Consider the following 20,083-nt stretch of genomic DNA (forward strand, 5'->3'; position numbering starts at 1 on the left):
CTGAGGGGAATGTCTCTCTTCCTCTCATATCTGGGTGTTACATAACTTCCTCTCTGCTGGAGATATTTGCATGTGAGTGCTGACATGCCTGATCAGTCTGGCTTTGCTGTCTTAGTTTCTCTACTCTCATTTTAGAAAGGTAGGACCCTTGTGTTTTTTAATTCTTTGTTTTGACCTTAACTCCTTTTTTCATTTAATCTATGTTTCCTTTTTCATTAGTGACATATCTGAAATGCAGTTCTCTTCAAGTAAAAATCATCATGCGTGATGAAGTAATTGTTTGCATTTGTTTTATAAACTAGGGTCAAATTTGATCACTTCTTCCAACAGTTTATCTCTTATCCCTCTTTATTTCTCTCATCATGGACTAATTTAGGATTTTGGTGTTTCTCTCCTATATTGTTACTGTCTCATCTTTATCATATCAGTTTTGTGCACCTCTTTGACCATGCTGTTTACCTCTGTCAGAGATCTGCAGTGGTCTTCCTTTAGATGACTGGTCAAGTTTAATATCCTTTCTCTCCTCCCTCCGTGTATTTTATTATAAAAATTTCCAAACACATTACTGAGTTATATGAATTCTCTGTATGTTGAATATTAACCTCTTATCAATTAATGTGATTTGCAAATATTTTCTCTCATTTGGTAGGTTGTCTTTTATTTTGTTGATGCTTTGCCTTGTTGTGCAGAAGTCCTTAGTTTGATATAGTCCCACTTGTTTACTTTTTCTTTTGTTGCCTTTTTGTGTGTGTGTGTCAAATCCAAAAAAATCATTGCAAAGACTGATGTCGCTGATGTCAAGGAGCTTGTCCTCTATATTTTCTTCTGGGAATTTTTTCAGGTCTTACATTCAAGTCTTTAATTCCTTTTGGGTTGATTCTTGTGTTTGGTGTAAGATAAGAGCCCAATTTCACTCTTTTGCATTTGATTATCCAGTTTTCTCAGCACTATTTGTTAAAGAGACTGTCTTTTCTTCATTGTATATTCTTGGCAACTTTGTGGTAAATTAATTGACCATGTATTAGTGGGTTTATATGTGTGCTGTCTATCCCATTCTGTTGATCTATGTATTTTTCTAATGCTAATACCATACTGCTTTGATTATTATAGCTTTGTAATATAGTTTGAAATCAGGAAGTATGATGCCTCCACCTGTGTTCTTTCTCCAGATTTCTTTGGCTATTCAAGATCTTTTGTGGTTTCATACAAAAGATCTTTATTTCTGTTGAAAAATGTCAGTGGAATTTTGATAGGGATTGTATTGAGCTTTTTTAATGTCAAAATTTACTTCATTTTATATTGTATATTCATGAAGAAATTATACTGGCTCTAGTTATTTTTAATAGTCTTTTCCTTTAAACTATATATTTAAAATTAAGTGGTTAATGTACCTGTCCTATTACAGAATTTGAGTTTTCTGAATCTCACTGTATATTTACCTTTATCAGTGAGTTGTACATTGTCATATGTTTTCATGTTACTATTAGTGTCTTTTCATTTCAACTTGAACTCTTTTCAGCCTTTTTTTTTTTTTGTAGGGCAGATCTAGTAGTGATGGTTTTGTGTGACAGACCTAACTTTTATTCATCTGAGAAAGTTTTTATTTCTTCTTCATTTCTGAAGGATACCTTTGTTGGATAAAGTATTCTTAGCTGGTAGTTTCTTTCTTTGACTAAAAGAAATGTGAAATGTCATTCATTCCGCTCTCTTCACCTGTAAGGTTTCTGCTCGGAGATCTGCTGATGGCCTAATGGTTACAGTCTATCTTACTGGTCTGTTTGTCTTTGGTTTTTGCAAGTTTCATTATAATGTGTCTTAGAGATAATGGGGGGAATCTGTTAGCTTCATGAACTTGGATGTGCAGCCTTCTCTCCAGGTTTGGGAAATTCTCAGCTATTTTTTTTTTTTAATGAGCTCTATTACCCCTTTCCTTTTGTTCTCCTTCTGGAACTCTAATGATTCTGCTGTTTATTCTTGATGGTGTCCTATAGATCATGTAGTTCCTTTTTATTCTTTTTCATTCTTTTTTCTTTGTTCTCTCTGACAGAGTTATTTCAAAGTTCTGTCCTCTAACCATAGATTCTCTCTTCTGCCTGTTCTGTTCTGCTCTGGATGCTTTCTCTTACATTCATTTCGTTCATTGAATCTTTGGCTCCAGAATCTATGTTTAGTTCTTTTAATGATTTGTCTCTGTTTATTTCTCATTTTGATCATGTATTGTTTTTCATGTTTTGTAACATTGTGTCTTCATTTTCTTGTAGCTCATTGAGTTTCCTCAGATGGCTATTTTGAATTCTTTATAGGATCAATCACTTTTCTCTGTATCTTTGCCTTAAGTTGCTGGAGGATGATTATGATCTTTTGGAGTGTCAGGTTTCCCTTATTCTTCATGTCCCTTGTCATTTTACACTGCTGTTTTGGCACTTGAAGTAACAGTTAACCTCCTCTAATCTTTACTAGCTGAGAGATACTTTTTGTTGGTCTGGTTTATGTTCTTGGGAAGGGTGATACTGGCAAAGGTCTTCCTACCCACTCTAATGTCCATACTTGTATTTTTCTTGTTGTTCTGATGGGAGTGCTGGAACTTCTTTAGAAACCTGAACTTCCATAAAGGCTTTCTCATATGTGGGTATCTGCCCAAGTGCTGTGTTTTCCAGGTACTGCAGTTAAGAGGGGTTACAGTCAGTTCACAGGCTCCTGCTGGCTCCACATCCTGTACCAGGTTCTTTCTGCTTGTTACACATTGCGCAGGTGGATGAGGCTCCTTCTAGGTCCTTCAGCATATGATGCTGGGTTCCATAGCTCCCATGAGGCACTTTTGTTCATTGTTAGATGCCAAATTTTAGATGTTAAAGGGCAACAAAAACAAGAGACATGCTACCATGATGCTAACATCATTCCTCTTGCTGCTTTCTTTAGAACAGTAAGTTGCTTGCTATTCTGTAGCTAAGTCTAGGAGTTTTATAGTTCAAGAGTTAAATATATGGTTCCCATTATGACATCCTATCTCAAATATTAATCCTTGTGTATTTTAGAGGAGAGAAATAAAGCACCATGTGAATAAGCCATTGTGACAAGAGACAGTGCCAATTTATGTTGATGCTTCTGTTAAGTGAATAAGTGTTTCTTACATTTTAATAGCACCTTGCAAGTCCCTTTATGATGCAGTGATCTCATTTCATATTCACAAAGTAAGGTGGATATTAATATTACCTTAATAATATAAATGATGAAACTAAGACTTAGAGGTGTATGGTGGCAGTAAATGTTTTTTTGTTTTTGTTTTTTTTGTGTGTGTTTTTTTTGATTGCAGGGTAGTTAGGATGTAAAACTTATCTTTGCTGGATACCACAAATTTGTTATATATATTTTAATTTTCATTCCCCCTTTTCAGCTTAATTACTGCCTCAAGTAATTTATTTTTCTTTTTTTCAAATGCAGGACACATGGGCTATATTTTTGTTGACTTGGCATATCTGAGAATGACTTCCGTATTAGAGTGATCACAGACTTTTCCTTTAAGCATCCAATAACATTTTCTTATTGTTTTCTGGGATATAGTTTTACAGAGAAACCTGAAGATTGCTGGGTTTTGCTTTTGTATGTAAATTCTCCAAAAAGTTTTGTCTATGTAGCCATAGTTTGTCTTTTCATTACAGTTCAAAAAGTTTTGCTAAGATGCACCCATATATGTCTCTGTTCATTGATTTTTTTTATTTGGAACACGGTAAACTAGTCTGATCAGCAAACATAGATTGCTGCTGCTGCTGCTAAGTCGCTTCATTCGTGTCCGACTCTCTTTATTCAATTTCAAAAACATGTTCTTCAGTTACAAGTTGGATTATTACTTTTAACCAGTTTTAATTTTTTCCTTTAGGGAATAGAATTATTTTATTGGTTATCATCTTCCCTCATGATTTTTATGTCTGTTCTTCTCTACAAATTCTGAAGAGGACTTTCCATGTTTGCCCTCTGCATAAGTGCTGCTTTCTGAATAATTCATTCAACTCTTTATTAATACCAGCACAGGTTTTATTTCTGTTATTACATTAAAATTTTTTGTAAGCAGTTCCTTATTTTACCCATTTCTCTTAGTTTCTGTCTCTCCTGTTCCTGTTTCCTGGGAGGTATGGCTCATTTACTTTTAGGTATGCAGATAGCTTACAGATTGTTTCTACTAATGCTTGTAGAAATTATTTTCAGAAGCCTGCTGGGTTTTTTTTTTGAGCTTTAAGCTGATACTTCTTGTCAAATAATCTTTTTTTCTAGGCTCCCCCTCCTCCCTTTTTTTCCTTTGGCTTTGCTACCGATAAATTTGTTCAGAGTCAGTGTTTGCCAGTAAACGAAGTGTCTGAATTGCCCTTGGCCTGCCTTGTTCAGTTGTTTGAGTTTCTTTTTATGCCAGTATCTTGAGCTCTAAGTGAGTTGTTCATGTAAAACCTCCAGTGTATACCTGTTACTAAAAGTCTGTCATTTGGTGCAGATTTTCCAAACAATGCTGTCCATCTTGCTTCTCTTCATTGTCTTGCTCTCTGACGTTCTAGTCAGAGAGTATGAGAGAGCCTACAGTTCTTGACATGTACTACTGACATGCATTTCTCTGTGTCTTTTCTCACTTTGCAAAGCTTTACTTATGAAGATTATATCTCATCACGCACCCATGCTTCTGCCAGAACTGCCTTTGTCTCCATGCCTGTCTGCAGTGCACATATTTTCTGGGGATTGTAGCTTCCTAATGAATGCAGAAATAGAGAGGAAATCATGGGGAACAACACTAACAACTATGAGAATTAAATCTGTGCAGTAGAGAACTAGTGTCCAGCTTTGTAAGTGACATGAACATTGAATTTCCAAATCAAGTGGTAGACAATGGGCACAGAATAAAGTATCTTCCCTTTATATGATCTTTCACATGTGTTTGATTGTGTTATTATTTGTATCTTTTGTTTTCATAATTAGTAGAAATTCTTACCAGATTCTGGCAGCCTTGTTAGTCTAAATATTTTGCTATTATTATTGATGGAAAATACTTGTTAAGTATATTTTTGTGTCAACTCTAATATAAATACTTTGTGTATTAACTAATTTAATTTATAATAACCCTTTTGTGGAGTACTGTGATTATGACCATTTTATAGGTGGGGGAAATGAGGCATAAAGAAATTGAACACCTTGTCTAAGAGTACCTACATAGCATGTAGCATAGTTAGAATTTGAAGCCAAGAAGTCTGTGTATATTTGCATTGTGCAAGTTTTCATCCTGATTTTCTGTATCTTCATAGGCCCACCCTCGCTCCTTCCTTCCCTCCTTATCTCTCTTCCTTTTTGCTTACATTTCTTTTATGACTACATAAAATATTATATCAGGAACTAGCAATGAGATACTATTAAAAATGTGACCTTTTTTGAGTTCTAGAATGTGGAATATTAAAAAAGTATATATGTGTGTATATATTTTAGTTCTTTAAGTATTGCTTTATGAAACAAATCATTAAATTTTCAAAAGTGAATTTGTTCAGCTTGCAGATGTAGTAAACAGAAGTAATTCGTTCTTTGTAGTTCTTCCTTTATTAACCTTGATGAGTGTTGGGCTGTGGCAGTAATGTTTAACCCTTTGTCTCATCCCCCCTAAGTGCACAGCTTAAACTTGGGAATGACTTGATTATCAGTAAGAATTAGATTCATTGGATTAGTGCTGCTCAATTCAGGCACCACTAGACTGATGGCTGTTGAGCACCGGAAATGTGGCTGGTCTGGTTGAAATGTGCTAGAAGTATAAAACATACTCTGGATGTTGAAGGCTTAATATGAGTAAAAGAATATAAAGTACCTTTTACTTAAAAATACTTATTATATCTTGAAATGACTGTTTTTGAGTTGTTAGATTAAGTAAAATATATTAGTAAAACCAATTTTGACTTTCTTTTTACTTATTTACTGTTAAAAGACAGTTAAAAATTATGTGTGTGCCTCGTATTTTATTTTTGTTGGGAATTCAAAAATGTGTGCACTGTGGTGTCTCTTCCCACAGTCTGGTAGGGAGGAGAGGCGCTCCTCTAAAACATACTCTGGATGTAGAAGGCTTAATATGAGTAAAAGAATATAAAGTATCTTTTACTTTAAAATACTTATTATATCTTGAAATGACTGTTTTTGAGTTGTTGGATTAAGTAAAATATATTATTAAAACCAATTTTGACTTTCTTTTTACTTTTTTACTGTTCAAAGATAGTTAAATATTATGTGTGTGTCTCGTATTTTATTTTTGTTGGGAATTCAAAAATGTGTGCACTGTGGTGTCTCTTCCCACAGTCTGGGTAAGTGCCAGAGAGGGGGTCATGCCTGCAGACCTCTGACCTAGTTTCGATGGCCTGTGGGAGGTGACCTGTAAGGCAGTTGTAGTACCTTGTGTTTTCTTCCTTTTTAGCTTCTTTTGAGGACTCTCAGTCTACTTTTTGGATGGAAGGAAATAAAAGTCAAATGCTATATAACAAAAAAAAAAAATTGAGAATCTTTTTTCTAGTTGTTTTGGTTCTCAGTCTAATGAAACAAATGAAGGTTGAAGTAGAAGGTCTGAGTCTGCTCATAGAGACCACTGCTCGCCCACCTCCTACGAAATTGACTTTGACAATCAAATGGCTAGTAGTGCCTCTTGCTCAGTATGGAACACAGATCGATTTGAGATCTCTTGACTTCAAAGTGTCTGTGGAACATATAGAAGGAGAGGGACATTAAACAATTGGATGTGTGGAACTGGAGTCCAAGAAAAATATTAACTAATGATATAGATTGAAGTGAGGTAAGGTCATAGTATGAAATCAACAGGAAGTGAGTAAAATGAGAAATGGGACAAACCTCTGAGGAATAAGTAAGGTTAAGAAAAGGGAATAGAAAGGTCATTGAAAAAGAGTGGCCAGAGAAGGAAGCGTTAGCCAGGCGAGTGTGCTCTCAAGGAGCAGGTAAGTGCGGGTAGTATCAGATGTAGCTAGGAAATAGAAATAAAGACTGAGAAATAGCCATTGTCATTAATAATGAGGAGATTATTGGGGAGGGCTTCCCTGGTGGCTCAGACGGTAAAGCCTCTGCCTGGAATGTGGGAGACCTGGGTTCGATCCCTTGGTTGGGAAGATCCCCTGGAGAAGGAAATGGCAACCCACTCCAGTCCTCTTGCCTGGAAAATCCCATGGATGGAGGAGCCTGGTGGGCTACAGTGCATGGGGTCGCAAAAGAGTCAGACAGAACTGACCGACTTCACTTTCACTTTCTATTGGGGAGAAAGCAGGTTCCCTGCAAAAAGTTGGGTTAGGTGGCAACGCCAGGTTGCAGAAGGTTGAGGAACTGATGGAAGGTAAAGAATTGGAGACAGTGAAGGTTATTGTTTGGCAGTGAAAGAGGTGAAAGTTAAGGCTATTGAAAGGTCGTGGGGTATACTTGGCATAAAACAGTTGCATGTGCGCATGCATGCACTTGTGTGTGTGTGTACATGTGTTCTGTGGGTTGTCCATTAGAAAACCATGATTCTGTATCTTTACATTCTTGGAATCCAGTGTAACACCCTTCATAAGGTAACTACTCAATAAGTGTTGTTGATCTTTATTTTATTAAATATCTCTTTTTCAACAAGACTCTTAATCAACATCATTTCCAGATCCTCTAAACATTAAATCTACATAAAAGTTTGATTTTATGTAAGTCTTAATGCAATAAGGCACTTGGATATGGCTGAAGGGAAAGAAAATGAGCTTTGTAGTCCACCAAAACTATAATTCAAATCTAGGTTCTGACGCTTTTTAGCTATAGGATTTTGTATAAGGTAATTGTTGCTTCTGGCCTCTTTTTCCTTATCTAGGAAATGAGGATAATGATACCTTCCCTTATAGGGCCATTGTAGGAGTCAATAAAAAAACATAAAGTGTTTTGTGTAGTACCTTCTACAAAGTAGGCACTCGGTAAATGTTTTGTAGAAAAATAGCAGCTTCATGTGTTATACATGCCAACATTACAGTCTTTATAATCACATATAATAGTATATGTGATATAATGCTGTTACTTTAAATAAGACCAAGCATACTCAGTTGAAATTTAAGTTAAAAATTAGCCTTTGAATAAAAAATTGTTTCTTTTCTTGCCCTCTCCTCTCTTTTCCAATCCAGGTCCTGAGGGAGTCTAACAAATTAGCAGAAATGGAAGAACCGCCCTTGCTTCCAGGAGAAAATATTAAAGACATGGGTCTGTAATGGTATTTTTTGTCAAATTTCCTCCTCTGTGACTGTACAGACTATTCAGTGTTTCCAGTGTACAAAGAACAGGCTCACTGTGCAGACACCTCCTATTTGACAGACTCGTTCCTGACAGCCTTCCCAGCCTCCAGTGTGCTCTTGATCTAGACCTATTGACTGTGTTTGGATTTTGACTAATGGAAACATGCCATCGAGTTATATTTTGCTGCTTTTCTGGTTTGAAAGAAGGTGACTTATTTTAAAAACTGTTGTGGAATTCCATCACAGTAAATTTTATTATTTTGAATTACTGCAGTTAGATAGTGGGTTGAATAGATAAAAAATTGAATTGTCACTTTGTACAAGTAATTTTTCTTGAAACACATTCTTTTTTTACTTCTTTATTTTTCCTCCTCTGAATAAATTTGTCAATTTTTGGATAAACATATTTCATCTACATTGCAAAGTGAGTCCTTTGCATGTCAGCGCCTTTCTTTATCCAACCTAAGTAACTAAGTATTAACTTATTGTATGGACTGGAAACACACTTTCAAGTTATTTTTTTGTCCTTATGCTTTAACTTTGTTATATTTGTGTGATAATATACAAAACACCCATAGCTTTTGTATTTTTAAGATATTTATTTATCAAAGTATAGTTGACTTACAGTATTAGTTTAGGTGTTCAGCATAGTAATTTGATATTTTTGAAGATTAAACAGCATACATAGTTATTATAAAATATTGGCTATATTCCTTGTGCTGCATATTACATCCTTGTAAGTTGTTTATTTTGCAACTGGTAGTTTGTACTTCTTAATCCCCCTTACCTGTTTTGCTCCTTTCCCCACCCCCTACCCCCTAATAACCCCTACTTTGTTCTCTGTATCTGAGTCTGTTCTGTTTTGTTATATTTATTCCTTTCTTTTGGTTTTTGATTCTACATATAAGTGGAAATATATGATGCTTGTCTTTCTATATGACATATTAAATATAATATCCTCCAGGTCTGTTCATATTCTCACAAATGGCAAGATTTCATTCCTTTTTAGGTATTCATTAGCAGAAGAATGGATAAAGAAGATGAAATATATACAGAATAACCATATGATCCAGCAGTTCCACTCCTGGGTGTATATCTGAGGGGAGAAAAGCCTTAATTAAGAGAGATATGCACACCCCAGTGTTCATAGCATTATTTACAGTTGCCAAGATATGGAAGTGAACTAAGTGTTCGTCAGTAGATGATTAGATAAAGAACATGTGGAGTGTTTGTGTGTATATATGGGAATGTTTGTGTGTGTATGACATGGAATACAACTCAGCCATAAAAAAGGATGAATTTTGCCATTTATAGCAACATGGATGAACTTAGAGGTCATTATGCTAGACGAAGTCAGTCAGAGGAGACAAGTGCTGTATGATATCACTTCTATGTGGGATCTGAAAAGTAGAGCAAACTAGTGGATATAACAAGAAAAGAAGTAGACTCATCACAAGTATAGAGAGCAAACCAGTGGTTACCAGTAGGGAGAGAGAAGAGGGAGGGGCAGTGTAGGGGCAGGAGATTAAGACATACATGCTCTTGGGTATAAAATAAGCTACAAGGATGTATTGTACAACACAGGGGATATAACCATTATTTTATAATAACAACAGAATACTACCTTTAAAATATACCTGTAACTTAACTGTATAGTACAGCAAGTACATGTCATTTAAAAAATGAAAGGGTTGTATGCTTGTATTCACCAAAGAACTCTAAAGAAATAGTGTAAGATGATTGAGAAAAAGATGTGGTATACACACATATTGGAGAAGGAAATGGCAACCCACTCCAGTGTCCTTGCCTGGAGAATCCCAGGGACGGTGGAGCCTGGTGGGCTGCCATCTACGGGGTCGCACAGAGTCCGACATGACTGAAGCAACTTAGCAGCAGCATACACACATATACACACACACATACACAATGGAATATTATACAGCTGTTAAAATACTCATAGCTTTTGAGAAATAAAGTAATGTGTAGGTGAATACAGTAAATGATTTCTTAGTCACCTTTCATTTTATCATCAATCATAATTTTAAAAAGAACTTAAAAGTGATAGTTGCTCAGTTGTGTCCGACTCTTTGCCCATGGACTGTAGCCTACAGGCTACTATATTGGAGTGGGTTGCCACTCCCTTCTCCAGGGGATCTTCCTGACCTGGGCATTGAACCCGCATCTCTTGCACCTCCTGCAATATGGGCGGATTCTTTACCATCTGAGCCACTGGGGAAGTCTTAAACCAAGGGTCATTTACTTGTGTAAAAATAAGCAGGCCAAAGGGGACCTGTCCTCTGTGGTGTTGTTGCCTGTGGCACATTTAGTTCCTTCATGTTTAGCATTTCTCTCTTGTTACTTGTAACTCTTGGTTGAATAGTTGCCCATTCCTTTTCTCCCCCTACTCACTTTAGGTATCCTAAGTTCTCCTGAGCCACTTACTCAGTAAGGTGTTATGTATTATTACTACTTGATACTATATAATAATGATAATTATCATTACTGAGTGCTCACCATCTGATTTAATCATCCTCACAATGACCTTCTGAGAAAGAGGCTGATCGCATTTTGCAGATGAAGAAACTAAGGCATAGGAAGACTGCCTGGCTAGTAAAGTTATATCTAGCACTGTGACAGTTTTTTTTCCCTCTTCTGAGCCTAAAAGCATATGCTATTTCCACTATGATAAATGACCTTGTAAAAGAGTTTCACGTTATCACTAAGTCTCTTTTGTTATCATCTTTTTTAGATAGCAGCACTCCATTTAGGACTTCATCCTTGGCTTCTTTCCCATTCCTCTCTCATTTGTTCTTTTTGCTTGATGATATCTAAGTTAGTAGCTTTACCTACCATGTATTTACTGATGACTCCAAAATTTGTTGCTTCTAATGTGAACCTCTGTCCTAATACAGATAAATGATGCCGGCATCTTAGACACATGGCCATGGGTATTCTATAGATACTCTTATACCCAACATATCCAAAACTGAAGTCATCACCTTTATTTCTAAATTTATTCCTTTTCTTCTTTCCATCAGTTAACATTAACACTGGTTGTCCATTCACTCAAGGCAGAAATCTGGGAGTCATCTTCAGCTGCTCTTTTTTTCTGAGCTTTGACATTCAGTCAGTTACCAGATCCAGAGGAGCAATCTCCAAAAATTTATTGAGTGTTACCTTTTTCTCTGAATTTTCATGAGCCCTTGGTATAGTATTTATGTTGAATTTCAGGTACCTATGAGAAACTTTTAGGAGTTTAGGAGAGAGATCAGGTTAGAAGTCATATTTTGGAATCATCAGAATATGGATATTGGTTGAAAATGAAACTATGAAAATAACTCAGAGTGTATGGATTAAAAACAGGGCCAAGAACATAGCTTTGGTAGGCATTTTACAATTATATGGTAGAAGAAGAACCAATGAGGAGGAATTTAAGAAGGAATGAAGAGAATGTGATACAGTATAAATTAGAGCAATCCAGACTGTATACTTTGTCCAAATAATTGCTTTACTTTCCCACGTCTGTGTTTTAGGTTCTTCTCTTTACTGAATGCTGTATTAGCATCTCTACCCATCTAAAGGGTCCTAACCATTGGGGCACAGCTCTCATGCCTGTGTTCCTTGAACCCTCTCTGATCCCATAGCTTAGTGCACTTTCCTTCTTTATATTGCTTAGAGTGTGTTTTTATGCCTCTCTGCACAGATTGTGTGCTCTTGTACATTATATTTATGTGCATATACTTTTCACCCTTATAGATATGTATTCTCAGTCATTTTCATCTATCCCATAGAAACTATTATGGATTCTTTGTGAGCTTAGGGAAAATTTGAGAAGATCAGTAAATTTAAGCTCTTTCGGCATCTGGCAGTATTAGTATTGCAAAATTTAGAGAAATACCTAATATATTAAATAAATACTCTGATTCAAATAATCAGATAGACTTGATTATTCAAAAAATTGAATGTAATATAAAGTGTGAAAAGTGAAAGTGAAGTCGCTCAGTCATGTCCGACTCTTTGCGACCCCATGGACTGTAGCCTACCTGGCTCCTGCGCCCATGGGATTTTCCAGGCAAGAGTACTGGAGTGGGCTGCCATTTCCTTCTCCAGGGGATCTTCCCAACCCAGAGATTGAACCTAGGTCTCCCACATTGCAGACAGATGCTTTACCGTCTGAGCCACCAGGGAAGCATGAGGCTAGAGTACCCTTGAGTGTATTAATTCATATAGAAAATTAGTTCATATAAAAAATTCATTAAAAAAATTCATTTACATTAGGCCAACTAACATTCCTAGTTGGCCTAATGTAAATTTGCAGTTTATATATTTTTTAAAAAGTCACAGTGGTGTTAGAGACATCTACAGAATGTTTTAACAGTAGCAGCAATAGTTGAAAGGTACTGGCCTGGGCACATCAGCAGTAGTGATGGCCCCAACTGCAGTATTTCAGCCTTTAACACAGGAGACAGACCGTGTTACCTGAGTGGCTTAAAAGTGGCTTAAAAGCGACACAATTGATGTTAGTCACTCAGTTGTGTCCAACTCTTGGTGGCCCAATGGACTGTAACCCGCCAAGATCCTCTGTCCATGAAATTTTCCAGGCAAGAATACTGGAGTGGATTGTCAGTCTCTTCTTCAGGGGAAGGGATTCTTCCTGATGCAGGAGACCCAGGAAGTGAACCCAGGGTCTCCTGTGTTACAGGCAGATTCTTGACCATCTGAGCCACCAGGGAAGTCATTTGCATGATGCTCTGGAAGGAGGTTTGAGTTTGCAGTCATGGAAACTGCACTCAAGTCCTAATCTTAGCAGTTACTGGTTCTGAAGCATTAGGCGATTTGTTTTACTTCTGTGAACCCTGGTGTTCTCATCTGAAAATTGTAGATAGTTAGAGGTCTTAATGTTTAAAGGTGATTTTGAAGGTTAAGGCAGGTACTCAGGTGAAAAGTACTTTATAAATTCTGTCAGTGGTGGTTTTATTGTCATTTGCTCTGATAAGGTTCCTAGTCACAGTCTTTCTTCTAATTCATACAAGCCCTGCTAGGCATAAATTCTCTCTTCAGAGTGACCTAGTTGCTACCAGCCTGAGGAAAAAGATAAAAGGGACAGAGCAAAGCAGAGCCTAATGATGATAATAGTAACATAGCTATAAGCTCTTGTGTTTAGTAGAGTACTTTTAATTTTGGAAGCACATTATTTCATGGTTTTATAATAAAGAGGAAGTTGTAGCAAAAACTTTGGACTGGGACTAAGAGGGACATATCCTGTAGAAGAGTACAGAATAATAAGATTGATTTTCTTGTGTGAGTGAAGAAAATTGGCTCTGGAAAGAATCCAGGAATAGTAACACTGAATAAAGCTTTCCCAATTGAGGTAAAAATTCATAAGGGCAAGAAATTGTATGCAAGTCGTTTATGTATCTTTCTTTAATGATGGGTTTGTTTAATTTTAATATCTTCCCTCTAAATGAAACATTGGAAATGCATTGGAAACAGTGATTAAAAAAAATGTAACTCATATTTGTATATTCCCAAGGGAGCCATTTTGAAGGTTAGAAATGTATGTTACAAGATCAGTCTCATTTCAAATGCCATACTAAGCAGTCAGTCCTTCACAGTGAGGAATAGAAAGCAAACTCAGGAAGTTGCATGCTTTATTAAGCATATTTCATGTTCCTGAGTTTTCCCAGAAGCCCCTTGAAAGGTTCTTAGAAGTTTTTTGCTTCTAATTGTGCCTTAGTTTCTTGGAACAATGAAGATACTCCTTTATCTGCTGATTTGCTGCAATGATGACATAACAGGGATTTATGAATATTTTAAAATAGAAAAACCTTTGTATTGGGCATATGAACGCTACCATATTAAGTATTACTTTGAGCTGCTGCTGCTGCTGCTGCTAAGTTGCTTCAGTCGTGTCCGACTCTGTGCGACCCCAGAGACGGCAGCCCACTAGGCTTCCCTGTCCCTGGGATTCTGCAGGCAAGAACACTGAAGTGGGTTGCCATTTCCTTCCCCAATGTATGAAAGTGAAAGTGAAGTCGCTCAGTCGTGTCCAACCCTCAGCAACCCCATGGACTGCAGCCTCCCAGGCTCCTCTGTCCATGGGATTTTCCAGGCAAGAGTACTGGAGTGGGGTGCCATTGCCTTCTCCATACTTTGAGCTAGTGGTAGTCAAGTTATCCTGCTTAATTAATGCATGTTTTAAAAAGAAATAATACTGTATAGATTCCTCATTTAACATTTAATTTAACAATGTGATTATTTCTCTACAAAGTTTGACATCTGTTTCTTAATCAGGTACATAATACCCTCTTATTATGCTAGTATATTTTTCTAAGAAATCATAGTTCATATACATTTTATTTTCTCTACAGTATTTTCCCCATAAATATAATCAGATCAGGAGTTACTGGTATTATGTTTTAGGTATTGTATGTTCAGAGGAATGTTGACAAACTAGACTACGGTCAGAAGAAAACCAGTAGACTGGGGAAGAAGATCTCGGAGCTGTGATTAAATGATGGGGGGATAGGGACTTGAAACGCTGATGGCTGTTCCCACCATCACCGCCCCTCCTCCACTCACTGCTCCAACTGCCGTGCCTGTTCTGTCCATCAGGAAGAGTGTCTGCCTTTGTTTCCCTGTGTCTGTCCAGAGTAAAGGATGTCCCTCTGTTTCTTTAGTCCTTCCCACTTATTCTGCTTTCCCTCCCCAGATTGTAGTGCGTGGTTGGAAGCTTGGATTTAGTTCCCGAGGTCTCTTGGAATCACTGATTCCGTGATTTTCAAGCATAATTTAAACTAGTGGTCAGAATGCTGTTAAATGTTATTTGTGAAAGATCGGAGTGCAGTTTTTAATAGTGTACAATAGAGAGTAAATTGTGGGCTCTTTTTCTTTTCAGCCAAAGATGTAACTTATATATGTCCATTCACTGGTGCTGTACGAGGAACTCTGACTGTTACGAACTACAGGTTATATTTCAAAAGCATGGAACGGGTAAGACTTGCTGGATTAGATTTTTTTTGTGTGTGTACATCTCTGTGTTGTTTGTTCATCTTTAATCATTTTTAGTTAAATAATTAAGTATTTTTCTCAGCTATAATTATACAGTATTGCTCGGTTTTAATGTTTTTTTTTTTCCCTTCTTTTAGGATCCCCCATTTGTTTTAGATGCTTCTCTTGGTGTTATAAGCAGAGTAGAAAAAATTGGTGGTGCTTCTAGTCGTGGTGAAAATTCTTATGGACTGGAAACTGTGTGCAAGGTAAATGTTGTAATATGTATGCAGTTTTTTCTTTTTTTTTGGTTTGGAAAGCTTTCTATTAAATAGAGCCAGTGTTTAGAAATTGGTTTCCAAAATATCAAATGGATTTCATGCTAGAAGCATCATTCTAGTAGGATAAAACAACATTTAGCAGTAATAAAAAGGTGATCTGTTGTGAATTTAATTTTAAAATTAGAAACATAAGGCTCTGTCTGAGCAGTTAAGACTCGTAGTACTTGGTAGTGACAGAACTGATTATGATGTATTTACCTCTTTCCTATTTTTAGTTTTCATAATTTTTCTGCTTCTGAAACAGTAGTGGGGAAGACCTCATTTGGTAGACCTTCTGTATTTTATTATCTAACTCATTCTGTAAATGCATTGATACTTATCACTTGCAGTGAACAATGTTAGATTTGTGATCTCTGAAGATTTTTCTTTGGGACCAGGCTTGATCACTGAAGAGCTTCTGTGTAGCAGAGTTTTTTTAAAGTATAAAAAGGGACAGGGAAAGCTTCTGACATAGACATCAGAAGAGGGATAGAGAGAGTGCCCCCTTGCTAGTCTTAGGAAAGGGAGCTATATACCTTTTCAGTTGGCTGTTACAGTAAATCAGAAGAATGTCTCAAGGTTGTAAAGGTCTTATCAGACCCACTCCCTTGGTTTACATTTTAAGATAATGGAATTAGAACTAACAATAGAGAGATCTTACCAGACCCCCTCCCATAATGTACATTTTCAAATAACAAGATTAGTCAGAAGGTTCTCAAGAAGGAGAAACATGTCTTCAAGCAGGATACAACACCACATTCATAACTTTAAAGATCCTTTCTTATGACAATCTTAGAAGTTTTATCAATCTAGTATTGAAACTAATGCCTTAGTAATTACTTGTATGCTTTTCCATTATCATTGGAAGGCCTTTAAGAGCTTAATACAGATATGGTAATGGACCTAACAGAAGCAGAAGATATTAAGAAGAGGTGGCAAGAATACACAGAAGAACTGTACAAAAAAGATTTTCACGACCTGGATAATCATGATGGTGTGATCACTCATCTAGAGCCAGACATCCTGGAATGTGAAGTCAAGTGTCCTTAGAAAGCATCACTACGAACAAAGCTAGTGGAGGTGATGGAATTCCAGTGGAGCTATTTCAAATCCTGACAGATGATGCTGTGAAAGTGCTGCACTCAATATGCCAGCAAATTTGGAAAACTCAGCAGTGGCCACAGGACTGGAAAAGGTCAGTTTTCATTCCAATCCCAAAGAAAGGCAATTCCAAAGAATGCTCAAACTACCGCACAATTGCACTCATCTCACATGCTAGTAAAGTAATGCTCAAAATTCTCCAAGCCAGGCTTCAGCAATACATGAACCGTGAACTCCCTGATGTTCAAGCTGGCTTTAGAAAAGGCAGAGGAACCAGAGATCAAATTGCCAACATCCGCTGGATCATTGAAAAAGCAAGAGAGTTCCAGAAAAACATCAATTTCTGCTTTATTGACTAAGCCAAAGCCTTTGACTGTGTGGATCACAATAAACTGTGGAAAATTCTGAAAGAGATGGGAATACCAGCCCACCTGACCTGCCTCTTGAGAAATCTGTATGCAGGTCAGGAAGCAACAGTTAGAACTGGACATGGAACAACAGACTGGTTCCAAAGAGGAAAAGGAGTACGTCAAAGCTGCCTATTGTCACCCTGCTTATTTAACTCCTATGCAGAGTACATCATGAGAAACGCTGGACTGGAAGAAGCACAAGCTGGAATCAAGATTGCCAGGAGAAATATCAATCACCTCAGATATGCAGATGACACCACCCTTATGGCAGAAAGTGAAGAAGAACTCAAAAGCCTCTTGATGAAAGTGGAGAGTGAAGAAGTTGGCTTAAAGCTCAACATTCAGAAAACAAAGATCATGGCATCCGGTCCCATCACTTCATGGGAAGTAGATGGGGAAACAATGGAAACAGTGTCAGACTTTATGTTTTTGGGCTCCAAAATGACTGCAGATGGTGACTGCAGCCATGAAATTAAAAGACGCTTACTCCTTGGAAGGAAGATTATGACCAACCTAGATAGCATATTCAAAAGCAGAGACATTACTTTGCTGACTAAGGTCTGTCTAGTCAAGGCTATGGTTTTTCCTGTGGTCATTTACGGATGTGAGAGTTGGACTGTGAAGAAAGCTGAGCACTGAAGAATTGATGCTTTTGAACTGTGGTATTGGAGAAGACTCTTGAGAGTCCCTTGGTCTGCAAGGAGATCCACCCAGTCCATTCTGAAGGAGATCAGCCCTGGGGTTTCTTTGGAAGGAATGATGCTAAAGCCAACTCCAGTTTTGGCCACCTCATGTGAAGAATTGACTCATTCTAAAAGACTCTGATGTCGGGAGGGATTGGGGCAGGAGGAGAAGCGGACAACAGAGGATGAGATGGCTGGATGGCATCACTGACTCGATGGATGTGAGTCTGTGTGACCTCCAGGAGTTGGTGATGGACAGGGAGGCCTGGCATGCTGCGTTTCATGGGGTCGCAAAGAGTCGGACACGACTGAGCAACTGAACTGAACTGAGCTGTCAACCAAGTGACAGGCACATTGTCTCCTGATTACTCTTCTGTGGTGTAGGAGTAAATACAGCATAGAATGGATATAAGAGGGCATGGAAGAGGGTGATTGGGAAATTTTGATCAGTTTAAATAAAACTTTTCCCATAAAGTAAGACCATTATCAGTAAACTCAAACATTTGTAGGGCCACTGCTACAGTACTTTTGGAAAACTCTGTGTTTAACAGAATGATTATGAATATCTATTTGCTGTAAAAGTATTCACTAAGGAAAAACAAAAAGCTTAGGTTCTGACACATTTGTTTAAGAAGGTGGGTTTCTAATTTTGGATCAGATTTGTAATGTTCTACTTGTTCATGTTCTGTAAGGGCATTGTAGTTCCTGTGCTCATTTTTACGGGATGCAGTTTAATGAAGCTATTTGGAATTCTTTCTAGATGAGTCTGAGTGAACTCCGGGAGATGGTGATGAACAGGGAGGCCTGGCGTGCTGCGATTCATGGGGTCGCAAAGAGTCGGACACGACTGAGCGACTGAACTGAACTGACCTGACCTGAACTAGATGAAAACAAAATGAATAGTCTTGAAATTATTCTTAATCCCAATTTTTTTTCATGCTGCTAATATCTTACTAAATTGGAATGTGGGTATCTACATTCAGTCTGAGTATAGAAACCTGCTTGAAAACAAGTAAGGGAAGGGAACTTTGGTTTTATATCTGAATATAGAACCTGGATGATATCAACCAAACTATTCAGAATTTTTGCTAGTAGATGATTGAAGAGCCTGGGACCTGGAATGGAGGAAGACCTTTAGGCAGAGTTTTGGTTTTATCAGTCTAGTAGCCAGAGACTTATGAATTAAAGATCAATGGAAGTGAGTCCTGGGAAGGAATTATAAATAGGAAAATGATCACCAAGCTTAATTGGAGTGAAGACTTTATGAAATATGTAACAATAGCTAATCAGGTTTTTGGTGGGGAAATTCATAACAGAAAATGGCCTTTAATGGGGAAGGACATACTGTTGACAGTGTGTGTATGACTCGTGTGATACTGTGATTTCAGATGTAACATCTCTAATCTCCTGTGCCTACATCAGGTGCTGCCTCCTTCAGTGGCCCAACTTGAATTCATAAACAGAGGAGAATTTTCTATTCTCTGAATCCCACCTTGTATCCTGTGTTTATTTTATTTCTCTTAATAAGGCATTGTAACTTCCCTTCCTCCAGGGGCTGTTGTCTGATCTATTTTTGTATCCCTCATTCACAGATCTTAACGTTTTACAAGATAGTTCCAAGTTGCCTTATTTATTCATTAAATAAAAAGTTAGCAAACAGTGATAGGTGACTTGAATCCTGACTGTTTTCTAGGATATTCGGAATTTACGATTTGCTCATAAACCTGAGGGGCGAACAAGAAGATCAATATTTGAAAATCTAATGAAATATGCATTTCCTGTCTCTAATAACCTGGTAAGAGATTTCTTCTCTCTTTGAAAAATCTATTATAATTATTGGTGTACTGTAAAGAAACTTGTATAGGCTATCTAGAATCTTGGTGTTTGCAGTCTCACTTTGCCTTTTAACCAGATGTGTAGTTTAGGTTTAATTCAATCTATGGGACCAGTCTTTTCAAGATATAAAACGAGGAAACTGGACTGATTTCTGAGGTTCATTCCTGCAGATTGACATTGTTTAATTATGTGATCTTTATATCCAGGATGTTTCCATGATGAAAATCTGTATGTGAAATCTCCTTTTTCATTGAGAGCTGAGAGTTAAGTCTAGCAATATTGGAGGAAAGGTGGATCAATACTTAGAACTGAGTTTCTTCTGCGTGCTATTAACAGTGTTAGGTTTACTCATTTATTTTATATAATCTAACGTCCAAAGTAGCCCTATGGTGGTAAATATTATTTATCCAGATTTTAAAATTGAAACCAGAAGCAGGTAAGCAGTTAACTCAGTGGCACAGTTAGTAAAGAGTAAAATTTAG

At 37.2% G+C, this 20,083-nt stretch overlaps 1 protein-coding gene across 3 annotated transcripts in view; it reads left to right on the top strand.

The window, feature by feature from the left end:
* MTMR2 (myotubularin related protein 2) overlaps nucleotides 1-20,083 on the top strand; it is a 109,773-nt gene that overhangs the window by 58,150 nt on the left and 31,540 nt on the right. For all 3 annotated transcript variants that reach the window (XM_068989346.1, XM_068989345.1, XM_068989347.1), the window contains 4 exons: nucleotides 8,154-8,229; nucleotides 15,160-15,254; nucleotides 15,410-15,520; nucleotides 19,459-19,560. In XM_068989346.1, coding sequence (XP_068845447.1) covers nucleotides 8,184-8,229; nucleotides 15,160-15,254; nucleotides 15,410-15,520; nucleotides 19,459-19,560 — 354 coding nt within the window. In that variant the 5' untranslated portion in view covers nucleotides 8,154-8,183. The remainder of the gene's footprint in view (nucleotides 1-8,153; nucleotides 8,230-15,159; nucleotides 15,255-15,409; nucleotides 15,521-19,458; nucleotides 19,561-20,083) is intronic.

This window comes from Capricornis sumatraensis, chromosome 16 (assembly GCF_032405125.1).
Source record: "Capricornis sumatraensis isolate serow.1 chromosome 16, serow.2, whole genome shotgun sequence".
NCBI classification, from domain to species: domain Eukaryota; kingdom Metazoa; phylum Chordata; class Mammalia; order Artiodactyla; family Bovidae; genus Capricornis; species Capricornis sumatraensis.